General features: G+C 53.1%; 1 protein-coding gene across 4 annotated transcripts in view; it reads left to right on the top strand.

Annotated features, from left to right (window-relative positions):
- SLC9A5 (solute carrier family 9 member A5) overlaps positions 1–11,322 on the top strand; it is a 35,603-nt gene that overhangs the window by 8,944 nt on the left and 15,337 nt on the right. For 2 of the 4 annotated variants that reach the window (XM_039478391.2, XM_003936294.4), the window contains exons 1-10: positions 67–1,692; positions 5,013–5,315; positions 7,450–7,613; positions 7,804–7,882; positions 8,151–8,328; positions 8,864–9,084; positions 9,306–9,508; positions 9,740–9,829; positions 9,927–9,997; positions 10,712–10,841. In XM_039478391.2, coding sequence (XP_039334325.1) covers positions 1,506–1,692; positions 5,013–5,315; positions 7,450–7,613; positions 7,804–7,882; positions 8,151–8,328; positions 8,864–9,084; positions 9,306–9,508; positions 9,740–9,829; positions 9,927–9,997; positions 10,712–10,841 — 1,626 coding nt within the window. In that variant the 5' untranslated portion in view covers positions 67–1,505. Of the gene's footprint in view, positions 1–66; positions 1,693–5,012; positions 5,316–7,449; positions 7,614–7,803; positions 7,883–8,150; positions 8,329–8,863; positions 9,085–9,305; positions 9,509–9,739; positions 9,830–9,926; positions 9,998–10,711; positions 10,842–11,322 lie in introns of those variants that run through there. The other 2 variants (XM_074401944.1, XM_074401945.1) reach the window with 2 other exon arrangements.

Below are 11,322 nucleotides of genomic sequence, written 5' to 3'. Positions count from 1 at the left end.
CTGGGCCGGACAGGACGCGGCTGGAGGGGCGGGGCCAGACGTAGGCAGGGCCGAGGAAGGGGGTGGAGCCAAGATTAGTTCCCGATTGCGCGCGTGGAGGTAACCACTGCCGGAGGCGGGGCTGGCGCTAGCCACTCACAGGGCCCAGCAGGAATCCCGTTAGTTCACTGGCTAGGAGGGCGGGAAAAGCCGAGCTCGCGCCCCGCCTTCGAGAAGGAACCGAGGGCGGGAGGCTCTCTTCGGTCTGACGGTAGTGAAGCTGTGTTCTCTTTGAGGGGTGTTAGGACAGTTGGGGGAGAAGTTTCTTTAGATAGTGGCCGGCCAGGTCTCTCTCAGTTGAGGGACAGGATAATCCTCATTCCTTCCATTTGAGGGATGAGTGCTTGTGGTTTCCTCATTTGGGGAAAGCAGTGAGTGGGGGGGTCCCTTCAATTTTGAGCAAGAAGTGAGAATAGATTCCACTCAGTTTGAAGGAAGAGGTGGGATCAGTTCCCTTTAGTTGTGGGAGGATGAGGGAAGGATGCCCTTCAGTTTTCTGGGAAACGATTGGGATGAGTCAGTTTGAGGGGGCAGATAGAACACGTTCTCCTCAGATTTGGTGAAAAAGTGGGATGGGTGCCCCTCAGCTTCAATGAAAAGTGGAGACAGGCCTCCTCTGGTGCGAGATGAGCCGAATGCCCCTCAGATTTGGAAAAGGCTGGGTGCATCCCGCCTAGTTTGAAGGGAATCAGTAGGCTGGGTTTGCCATAGGTTCCTGTCAGCTTCGTGGAAGAGATGAGACAGTTCCCTGTAGTGTGATTGAAAGGGAGAGCCAGGTGCCTCTCAGTTTGGGAGATGAAGAACAGTCTTCCTCTTCCCCTGGAATGAGCTGGGCCAGTCTGGGCCTTGGGGTTTCTGGGGACGTCGGGGGCGGCGTTGTCCATCACTGCTTTGGGGGAACGTCCAGTGCGCGTGCGCAGCTCAGGTCCGCGTTGGGGCCGGCTGGGGGTCCCGGGCTTGGGAGCGCGGCGCCGAGGGCGGCAGAGCACGGTCCCCTGCAGTCTGCACCCGGCCGCGCCTGGGCCCCAGACGAGGGTTGCTAGCCGCCCCGCGGCGCTGGCCGAGGAGTAGCCGTGCCCCTCCCGTCCTGACCGCGTCCCCCGGCGGACCGTCGCCCTTCCCACTGCGGGCTGCCCCGGGGGGTCGTGACCGCGCACCTCTCTGAATCCGGTGGCGGCGGTATTGCGGGAGCAGACTCGGAGGAGTAGGTTGTGGAACTTGGGGGAGAGCTGCACTGGGGAATTTCCGGAGCTGGAACTGATTTAGGGAGGAAGGAGGCCGGGGTCCCAGACTACGGGCGTCCGGGGCAGGGTCTCCGAGCCCGGACCGGGCTTGGGGGCATCGGAGCCGGGATTGGGGGGAGCGGGGCCCACGTGCCTGTGACGCGGGGGCGCCCGGTAGGTGGCGGCGGCGACGCGGGGCCGGCGGCCGTGCGGTGCCGGGAGGGCGGCTGGGCAGAAGACAGGATGCTGCGTGCCGCACTGTCCCTGCTCGCGCTGCCCCTGGCGGGGGCGGCCGAACACCCCACCCGGAAGCCAGAGTCCCCGGGGGAGCCTCTCCCAGGCTTGGAGCTCTTCCGCTGGCAGTGGCACGAGGTCGAGGCGCCCTACCTGGTAGCCCTGTGGATCCTGGTGGCCAGCTTGGCCAAAATCGGTGAGTGCGTGTGTGCGTGCGCCAGGCCAACGGCCCGCGGCGGATCCGCCCCCAACACCCCCACCTCCTCAGTCCTCAGATTGGGGCTGGCTTCTTGCACGGTGCCGGGACTCAGGTTTGGATTCCACAAATCCGGGCTCTCGCCCAGTTCCTGCGTTGCCTCTTGTGGGTCCCTGGTCCCTGTCTTCTCCCGTGGGAGCTCTAAGGATTTGCCTTTCAGAAGGGCTGTCCCCTGCTCTCCCCAACTCCATCTTTAGACTCCTTTGCCCTCTCTGCTCCCCTCTTCCCCTTGTAGTAGGCCCTCCTCAGTCTGGTCTCTCCTCCATCTATCCTCGGCCTCCCAGAAACCTCTGTCGGCAGTGAGGACATGTGGGGACATTGAGGGGAGGGTGTTCTCCCACGAACACAGGCATCCTGGTTCTGAAGAAGCAGCCTTCCCTGGAGACCACGTCCGAGTGCCCATTCCCTTGGGAAACTACACCACCGCCACTTCTCCTCTGCTCCCCACTTAAAGCTGCAGCCTTCTTGTGTCTGTGTGTCGGGACCCCCCCACCCCTTCAGGTCCACATTCTTCCCACTTCAGGGTATAAGAAACTTCCATGTATGGGGGGGCTTGCTGTGTGCTGCCTACCCTAGAAGCTTTCATACGTCCGACCTCTTCAGTCCTGACAGCATTGAAGGCTGTGCTTAGACTTCTTTTTCCCGGAATAGAGCTGCTTTTCCTTGCCTCTGCTCCTTCCTCCTCCCTTCTGAGCAGCCAGTGGTCCCTCCTCCCACCAGAGACCCTCCCCCTTCTCCCTGTTGTGCAGGCTCTGCTGTGGGGGTGACTAATTATAGCTGAGCGTTGCTACTCTCTCCCAGTGGATGCTGGCACAGCCTGTACTCCAATCTCACCAATACAGCCTTCATGGAGGAGTCACCCAGAGCCTAGAATTTGCCCCCCTTCTCTCACAGGGACATTGCTGGGGGGTGAGGGGGCTGGGCAGGAACAGAACTCTCCACTCTGCTGTGGCAGCCTGAGATTAATAATGGAAAGTGGGACTCCGGGGAGCCTGCTTCTGTGATGGGGCTTGGATCGAAGGGCTGGGATTAATGCATAAAGAGATGCAGATGAAATATGATCCCTGAAGGAGAGGAGTGGGAGACCAAAGTAGGGACAAGTATGGAGAGATCTATGACCACGCTTACCTTAGAGGTAAGGTAAGCAATGAGAGTAAGAGTGAAAGGAGCCTCAGATTTGGAGCCAACAATTGGGTTTGCTGAGAAGTCTGAGTTGCAGAAGAGTTCCTGTCTTAGGGCTTATAGCAACAACTGCAGTTTTCCCCATAAATCATCATTCTTTTTCTAGTTTGGATGATATCTCCTACGGAAGTAGAGAAGAGAGCCTCCTTCTCACAAGTCAAAGAAAATCCTAAAAGGTGGGGGGAAAGGCAGAACATTCAGGAATACCTTCCCTCAGCTTCATTGCTAGGAGACTTTTTCCCGTTTATTAAACAAATATTTACATTGAGCTCACTATGTGCCAGGCACTGTTCTAGGCCCTTTGGGTACAGCTTTCAAAGGGCACTGACTTGGCATAGGGTCTCACACAGGTTAATTTAGAGGCCTCCTTCCCCAGCACACCAGGGATTATGTAGAGAGAGAGAGATGTTCACTTGTGGTCTGAGAACTTAAAAGAGAGCCAAAGAGTTTCTTTTAGAGGACAAAACTATGAGTGGCAATCGTGCTAGAAACCCTTTCTTCTCCCCTCCTAGAGAAAGAACTGTCCTATTAACATTTGGTGAGAACCTACTATGTGTCTGACATTATGCTAGGCATATTGTATACTTTATATCATCTTATCCTCACCCTTGATGCTGGGTATTTTTCCTGTATTACAAAAGAAGAAAATGAAATTCAAGTAAGTTAAATAATTTGCCTGAGAACACACAGAATGTTCTAAGGCCTGGAAGAAGACCTGGAGATCTCCTGACTGCTAAACCCAGTTTTACACAGTCCTGAGTAAGTCCATATAATGGAAAGCATATTGGGCTAGGAGTCTACAAGGCTCCTAGGAGGTATAATATACATTCTGGTCTAGTTAAGGAGTGAGGACTTATAAATAGGTAAATTTATTGAGTGCTTACTGTAAAGTAGTGTGCTAAGTGCTTTTCAGTAGATTGTCTTTTTTTTTTTTTTTTTTTTTGAGACAGAGTCTTGCTCTGTCACCAGGCTGGAGTACAGTGGCATGATCTTGGCTCACTGCAACCTCTGCCTCCTGGGTTCAAGTGATTCTCCTACCTCAGTCTCCCAAGTAGCTGGGACTACAGGTGTGCACCACCACTCCCAGCTAATTTTTGTATTTTTAGTAGAGAGGGGGTTTCACCATGTTGGCCAGGATGGTCTCTATCTCTTGACCTCATGATCTGCCCGCCTTGGCCTCCCAAAGTGCTGGTATTACAGGTGTGAGCCACCACGCCACCTGGCCTTTTTTTTTTTTTTTTTTTTCTTAAGACAGAGTCTCACTCTGTTGCCCAGGCTGGAGTGCAGTGGCATGATCTTGGCTCACTGCAACCTCCACCTCCCAAATTTAAGTGATTCTCCTGCCTCAGCCTCCCGAGTAGCTGGGACTACAGGCACCCGCCACCACACCCGGCTAATTTTTTGTATTTTCAATAGGGACAGGGTTTTGCCATGTTGACCAGGCTGATCTGGAACTCCTGACCTCAGGTGATCTGCCCACCTTGGCCTCCCAAAGTGTTGGGATTACAGGCATGAGCCACCATGCCCAGCCTGTAGATTATCTTTTTTAATGGTCCCAATAATCTTATGATTATGTTTTTACTCCCGTTTCGCTGATGAGAAAACTGAGAGTCAGAGAGGTGAAGTTATTTGCCCTAAGGTTACAGAACTAGGCTTTGAATCCAAGCAGTCTGACTTCAAAGGCCCTGGTTTTTACAGCTATTTTATATATAGAAAGATACTGGGTAGCATTTGCTGAGGTTGAAATAGTGGCCATGGATAAGGGAAGTCAGAAAGGTGCGGTTCCCTGAGGATGAAAGTAGAGAGGAAGGGACATTTCTAGAAGAGGAAAAAGCAGTAAAGACCTAGGTTACCATGTTGTGACAGAAACACTAACAAACAGATGACTTTGACTGCAGCAGAGGGTTTGTAGCCCTGGAGACTGGAAATTCTAGAAGTCTTGCATATTTCTCCTCCCTTGGACCCAGAGTCAGGAATCCTGACTTTGACTAACCTTCTAGGACTGGGAGGATATATACGCCTGGGTGTGGGACGATATTCCATAAACTGATGCACCCTGCCCTCTTTTTGCATTGCAGTGTTTCACCTGTCTCGGAAAGTAACATCTCTGGTCCCTGAGAGCTGCCTGCTGATTTTGCTGGGCCTGGTGCTAGGGGGCATTGTTTTGGCTGTGGCCAAGAAAGCTGAGTACCAGCTGGAGCCGGGTACCTTCTTCCTCTTCCTGCTGCCTCCTATTGTGTTGGACTCGGGCTATTTCATGCCTAGCAGGCTGTTCTTTGACAACTTGGGTGCCATCCTTACCTATGCCGTGGTAGGCACACTCTGGAATGCCTTCACAACAGGTGCTGCCCTCTGGGGCTTGCAGCAGGCTGGACTTGTGGGTGAGTGACTATAAGACCTAGGCTTTGCCAGACCCATTGCGCCCCTCCCCTGTCTCCCAGCTCTGGAGGTCCATGCTGGTGTGAGCCTTGCTCTGAAAGCTCTGTCCTAGGTCCCTCCCACTGGAGTGCAAGGCAGTATTCCCAATGGGCTTCAGGCCTCATCTAAGTCTCTGCCAGTCTGGGCTTCTGCAGCATAACAGCTGAGCAAGAGCCTGGCTCCCAGCTGTGTGTAGGCTGCCAAGGCTGGGAAGCCTGTGTTACCACTCCGTTGCCTCCTGCCCTCTGTTACCACACTGCCACTTGCCAGCCCTGCTCCCCTGAGGCACAGCTGTGCACCATTTCTGCAAGGGCCTACTGTCCTGGCTCTGCCCAGGCCAGGTCAGGGTGGTTTTCTGTTTTTATTATTATTTTTTTCTTAACTGCATATTGTCTATAAGAAATTCATTATTTAAAAAATAAATACCTATTATAAATGCATCAAATGCTGGCACTACACTGGGTTTTCTCTTCTTACTTATCTCATTGACTCTTCATAGCAACACTTTTGAGGTATAGTTTGTCACATTTAATGTATGAGGAAATAGAACCCCTTTTTTTGTTTGCTTTTAGGTCCAAGGTTAGCAGAAGAAGAAGGTTTTATTGTTGTTTGTTTTTTTGAGATTGAGTCTCACTCTTGCTCAGGCTGGAGTGGAATGTCATGATCTCTGCTTACTGCAACCTCCACCTCCTGGACAAGCGATTCTCCTGTCTTAGCCTCCCAAGTAGCTGGGATTACCAGCATGTGCCCACATGTCTCACTAATTTTTGTATTTTCAGTAGAGATGGGGTATCACCATGTTGGCCAGGCTGGTCTTGAACTCCTGACCTCAGGTGATCTGCCCACCTCAGCCTCTCAAAGTACTAGGTAGGATTAGAGGCATGAGCCACTCTGCCCGACCTCAGTTTTGTTTTACTGAGGCTCTTTGCCTTTAGGTTGCCCTCTCTTGTTACCTCATTCTTTATTTCCTAATCCAAGAAATTCATTCAACCCTGAAGGCTGATGATTCATACTTTTTCCAAAGTATTACAAGAAGATGTTTACAATTGCTATCTAGGACTCTCACCTGGTTTCCCTATTGAGGTAGTGCACTATTTAGGGCTGGAAGGGAAGGGAGTACATCAGGTCATAATAACAGTAGTAATCCTAATAGATAATAATATCTTTTGGGTGTTTACTGTGTTAGGCATTGGCTAAATAAGGAACTTTCTGAGGTAGATATTGTTATCAGTCTCAGTTTAGACATGGGGAAACTGGGGCTCATAGAATTTATATGACATGTTCTAGTCCCACCTGAGGTGCTTTTTTTACTTTATTCAGTCCTCCACCCCTGCTGAGAACTGTGTTACATCCCTTTGGCTGGGAACCACAGGTATGGGAGAAAGCACTCCTTCATTATTCTCCCTAACAAAAATCCAGTTAGCAGCCAATTTCCATTTGCTAGTAGTTATTAGTACTGCTGCTACAGTGTTTTTTTGCTAATTCTATTTTATTTATTTATCTTTTTTGAGACTGAGTCTCACTCTATCACTCAGGCTGGAGTGCAGTGGCACGACCTCAGCTCACTGCAACCTCTACCTCCCTGGTTCAAGCAATTCTCCTGCCTTAGCCTCCCAAGTAGCTGGGATTACATGCACACACCACCGCACCCAGCTACTTTTTGTATTTTTAGTAGAGATAGGGTTTCACTATGTTGGCCATGCTCATCTCGAACTCCTGACCTCAGGTGATCCAGCCTGCCTTGGCCTCCCAAAGTGCTGGGGTGCACCTGGCCTTTTGCTTTATTCTAAATGGCTGGGTTGAGTTTTGAAACAATCTTGTGAGGCAGGCAGATGAGGAGGCATGGCTAAGGTAGGTCATATGACAGTGACAGAACCAGCATCACACAGTTGGTAATTGGCAAAGCCAGGTCTTAGGCATAGGTAGCTTGTCTGAACTCTCCTGATCTGCAGGCCAATGCTGTCTTTGCCATCCCAAGTCCTCGTTGGGCTTCCTCATTGTATCAGAGGGGGTGGAGCCTGGGCTTGTTAAAGGGCATGCTGCAGGACACTGGGTTGTCCTCAGTGACTGGACTGTCCTACACCTGTCCATCAATAGCCCCTAGGGTGCAGGCTGGCTTACTGGACTTCCTGCTGTTTGGGAGCCTCATCTCGGCGGTGGACCCCGTGGCAGTGCTAGCTGTCTTTGAGGAGGTGCACGTCAATGAGACTCTCTTCATCATCGTCTTTGGCGAGTCCCTGCTCAACGATGCAGTCACCGTGGTGAGCATGCTCAGCTGGCTGCCATTCCCTGACCCCAGGCTGCATGTTCTGACCAACTGGGCGTCTGCATAGACTCGGACCCTTCCCATGGGTTCCCTGGGGCAGATATATGCTGTCTGCTTTCACTGTCTCCCAGCAGTCCCAGTTGCTGCCTTCCTGCCTTGCTGCTGACTCTCCTCTTCTCACTCAGGTGCTGTACAAGGTCTGCAACTCCTTTGTGGAGATGGGTTCTGCCAACGTGCAGGCCACTGACTACCTGAAGGGAGTCGGTCAGTATTTCCCTGCTCCCAGTTGGCATTGGAAGTCTGCCTCCCCTGGGTTGCTGAGGCCCTCCCACCCCACATCAGCACAGAGGAGGCTATTCGGGTTACCTCATCTCCTCCCCTCCTCTATAGAGAAAGGGGTCTGGGAGGGGCTTGCCAGGGATCCTGGCTCTGGGATTTTGAGGCCCTGGGAGTGTGGTGGGCATCATCCCTCACTCCCTGCCAGGGTAGGGCCCAGGCCAGGGGTCATGCTGACAACCCACTCCTCCCCCAGCCTCCCTGTTTGTGGTCAGTCTGGGCGGGGCAGCCGTGGGCTTAGTCTTTGCCTTCCTCCTGGCCCTGACCACACGCTTCACCAAGCGGGTCCGCATCATCGAGCCGCTGCTGGTCTTCCTCCTCGCCTATGCAGCCTACCTCACTGCTGAAATGGCCTCGCTCTCCGCCATTCTTGCGTGAGTTCTCGGAACCTTGCAGGCAAGCTGGGAGGGGGCACTGGAGATGATTGTCCCTCATAGGGACATAGGCAGGAACTTCAGGAGTCCTTAGGTTTCCCTGACCCTTTGTGGTAGTGGGAGCCTCAAACTCTCCTGGGAAGATAGTAAACCTCAGGTAATATTCCAGGAGCTGCCTCCAGAACTGTCCTCAGCACCCTAAAACCCTCTGGATGTAGGATGGGCTGGAAGTAAACTTTAAGGCCTGGGGCCACCAGCTCTGAGGCCATAGCACTTCAGAAGCTGCATCAGAGAACCTGCTAGTCAGAGCATGTTCCTCCCACCTTCCCCTCCAGGAGATATGGAGTAAGAAGCCTGGAGATCTGGACTTGAAGCCCAGCACTACCATTCAGTCTTCAGGCCTCCCCGGGCTTCAGCTCTGAGAGTCTGACATCCTGTGATGGGCAATGCCCCCTCCTGCAGTATGCTCAAACCACAGAAGCTGAGCCCCCCTGGAACCCTTCCCCACTTTCCCTGTCTCTCTATCCTCTCCCAGGGTGACCATGTGTGGCCTGGGCTGTAAGAAGTACGTGGAGGCCAACATCTCCCATAAGTCACGCACGACTGTCAAATATACCATGAAGACTCTAGCCAGCTGTGCTGAGACTGTCATCTTCATGCTGCTTGGCATCTCAGCTGTGGACTCTTCTAAGTGGGCCTGGGATTCTGGGCTGGTGCTGGGCACCCTCATCTTCATCCTGTTCTTCCGAGCCCTCGGTATTGCTGACACCCTCTGCTTCCCCACTCTTCTTCCTGTCCCGCCCCTGCCTGCAGTTCATCTCCCCATCTGAGTCCACATCCTTGTCAATTCCTAAGCCTCCTCTTGTTGCTCACCTGTCCCAGCCCCTGTTAGACCTCAGCCCAGATACTTGGTGATATCCACTCCTATGTCCTCCACTCCCAACACTTTGCTCCCACTGGCCTCCCTCCCGCTGCAGGCGTAGTCCTGCAGACCTGGGTGCTGAATCAGTTCCGGCTAGTCCCTCTGGACAAGATTGACCAAGTGGTGATGTCTTATGGGGGCCTGCGGGGGGCTGTGGCCTTTGCTCTCGTCATCCTACTGGATAGGACCAAGGTCCCTGCCAAGGACTACTTTGTAGCCACCACTATTGTGGTGGTCTTCTTCACAGTCATCGTGCAGGTGGGAGTGCCCACAAGGCTGGGTAGGGAGAGGGTCGGTCAGGCCCTTGGGGAATCTTGGAGCCTATGGGACAGGGGCTCCTCTTCCCGCTGAGAGATGGAGGGCCTTGACTTCCCAGATCTTGAGTGCAGTGGGGTGGGGGTACCAAAGCTGAGGCCTCATTAGCGGGAGAGAAAGGAAGCAGGGAACTGAATAAGAATAGGGCAGGACTCACCTCCTGCCTGTCCATAGGGCTTGACCATCAAGCCACTGGTCAAATGGCTGAAGGTGAAGAGGAGTGAGCATCACAAACCTACCCTGAACCAGGAGCTGCATGAGCATGTGGGTACCAGAACCCCAGCCCTCACCTGTCCCTCTCGACCATCTCCTATTTTGGGCAAAGTCCTGATCCAGTCCCCCTACCCACCCCCACTTCTAGACTTTTGACCACATTCTGGCTGCAGTGGAGGACGTTGTGGGGCACCATGGCTACCACTACTGGAGGGACAGGTGAGGGAGCTGCCCCGAGGCTCCTTCAGCAGCAGCAGCTCCACCAGCCAGGGAAGCATGGGGGATGTGCCACACTTCTGAGAAGGGACAGAGCCAGGTTCAGGCTGTGTGACCTCTGCCTGAAGCCCTTCAGTGGCATCCCAGGGCTATCAGGTTAAGACAAGGTTCCCCAGTGTGGCCTGCTTGGCCCTGCATGGTCTGGCAACTGCCACTCTAGCCTCATCATGCTCTGCTCTGTCTTTCACTGTCTGCCTGCTAATTCCATGGACCCTACCTTAGAGCCTGAGGACCCACGATGCTTCCCCAGCCTGGCCACTGGGACCCTCTCTCTACTAGAACACTCCCTCACCTCCCTCTCACTTACTCAACCTCAATTCATCCTTCACAACTCACTGTAGGTTTCAATTCCTTAGGGAGGCCTTCCCTGGCCTCCCTGACTAGGACATATCTGTGTCATATTCTCCAATTATCCTTTGTAGTTCTTGTCATGGTTGCAATTTTATAGTGATTTGGAATAATTTCAATTACGGTTAGCCTTTCCCATGACACTATAAATTCCATGAGGGCAGGGACTAGCCTTGAGATTCTCCCTCGCTGAGGCCCACATCTAAAAAGCCAAGCCAGTACTGATGGTGTCCTTGCCCCAACTGAGGAAGGGCCTCATGGCCAGGCCTTGGGAATGGGACTCAGGGCCGGGCCTGGCATCCTCTGTAGGTGGGAGCAGTTTGACAAGAAATACCTGAGTCAGCTGCTGATGCGACGGTCAGCCTACCGCATCCGGGACCAGATCTGGGATGTGTACTACAGACTTAACATCCGGGATGCCATCAGCTTTGTGGACCAGGTGGGTTAGCAGCTACCAGGTGGGCTGGTGGTGGGTGGGCAGGTGGGCAGCAGAGCAGGACAGAAAGGGGTGGCAAGCAGCCAGGCCTGAAGGGAGCTAGGAATTCCTAGCTGGTTCCATGGTCTGGTTAAGTGGCAGCTAGCTGCAGGAAGCAGCTGGGCCTGGTGCTGACATTCAGAGTCTGGCAGGCAGTCCAGAGAGGTGGGAAACAGCTGGATTCTGGAGTTAGCAGATGTGGTTCAACTGTTATCACTTCCAAATTTGTGACCTTGGGTACGTCACACTCTCTGAGCCTGTTTCCTTAGCTGTAAGAAAGCAGGCATAAGAGGCTGGGCATGATGGCTCATTCCTGTGATTCCAGCACTTTGGGAGCCCAAGGTGGGTAGATCACTTGAGGTCAGGAGTTTGAGACCAGCCTGACCAATATGGTGAAACCCTGTCTCTACTGAAAATACAAAAACTAGCCAGGCGTGGTGATGTA

Source organism: Saimiri boliviensis, chromosome 1 (assembly GCF_048565385.1).
Source record: "Saimiri boliviensis isolate mSaiBol1 chromosome 1, mSaiBol1.pri, whole genome shotgun sequence".
Taxonomy (NCBI): Eukaryota; Metazoa; Chordata; class Mammalia; order Primates; family Cebidae; genus Saimiri; species Saimiri boliviensis.
This window is presented reverse-complemented; position numbering and strand designations above follow the sequence as displayed.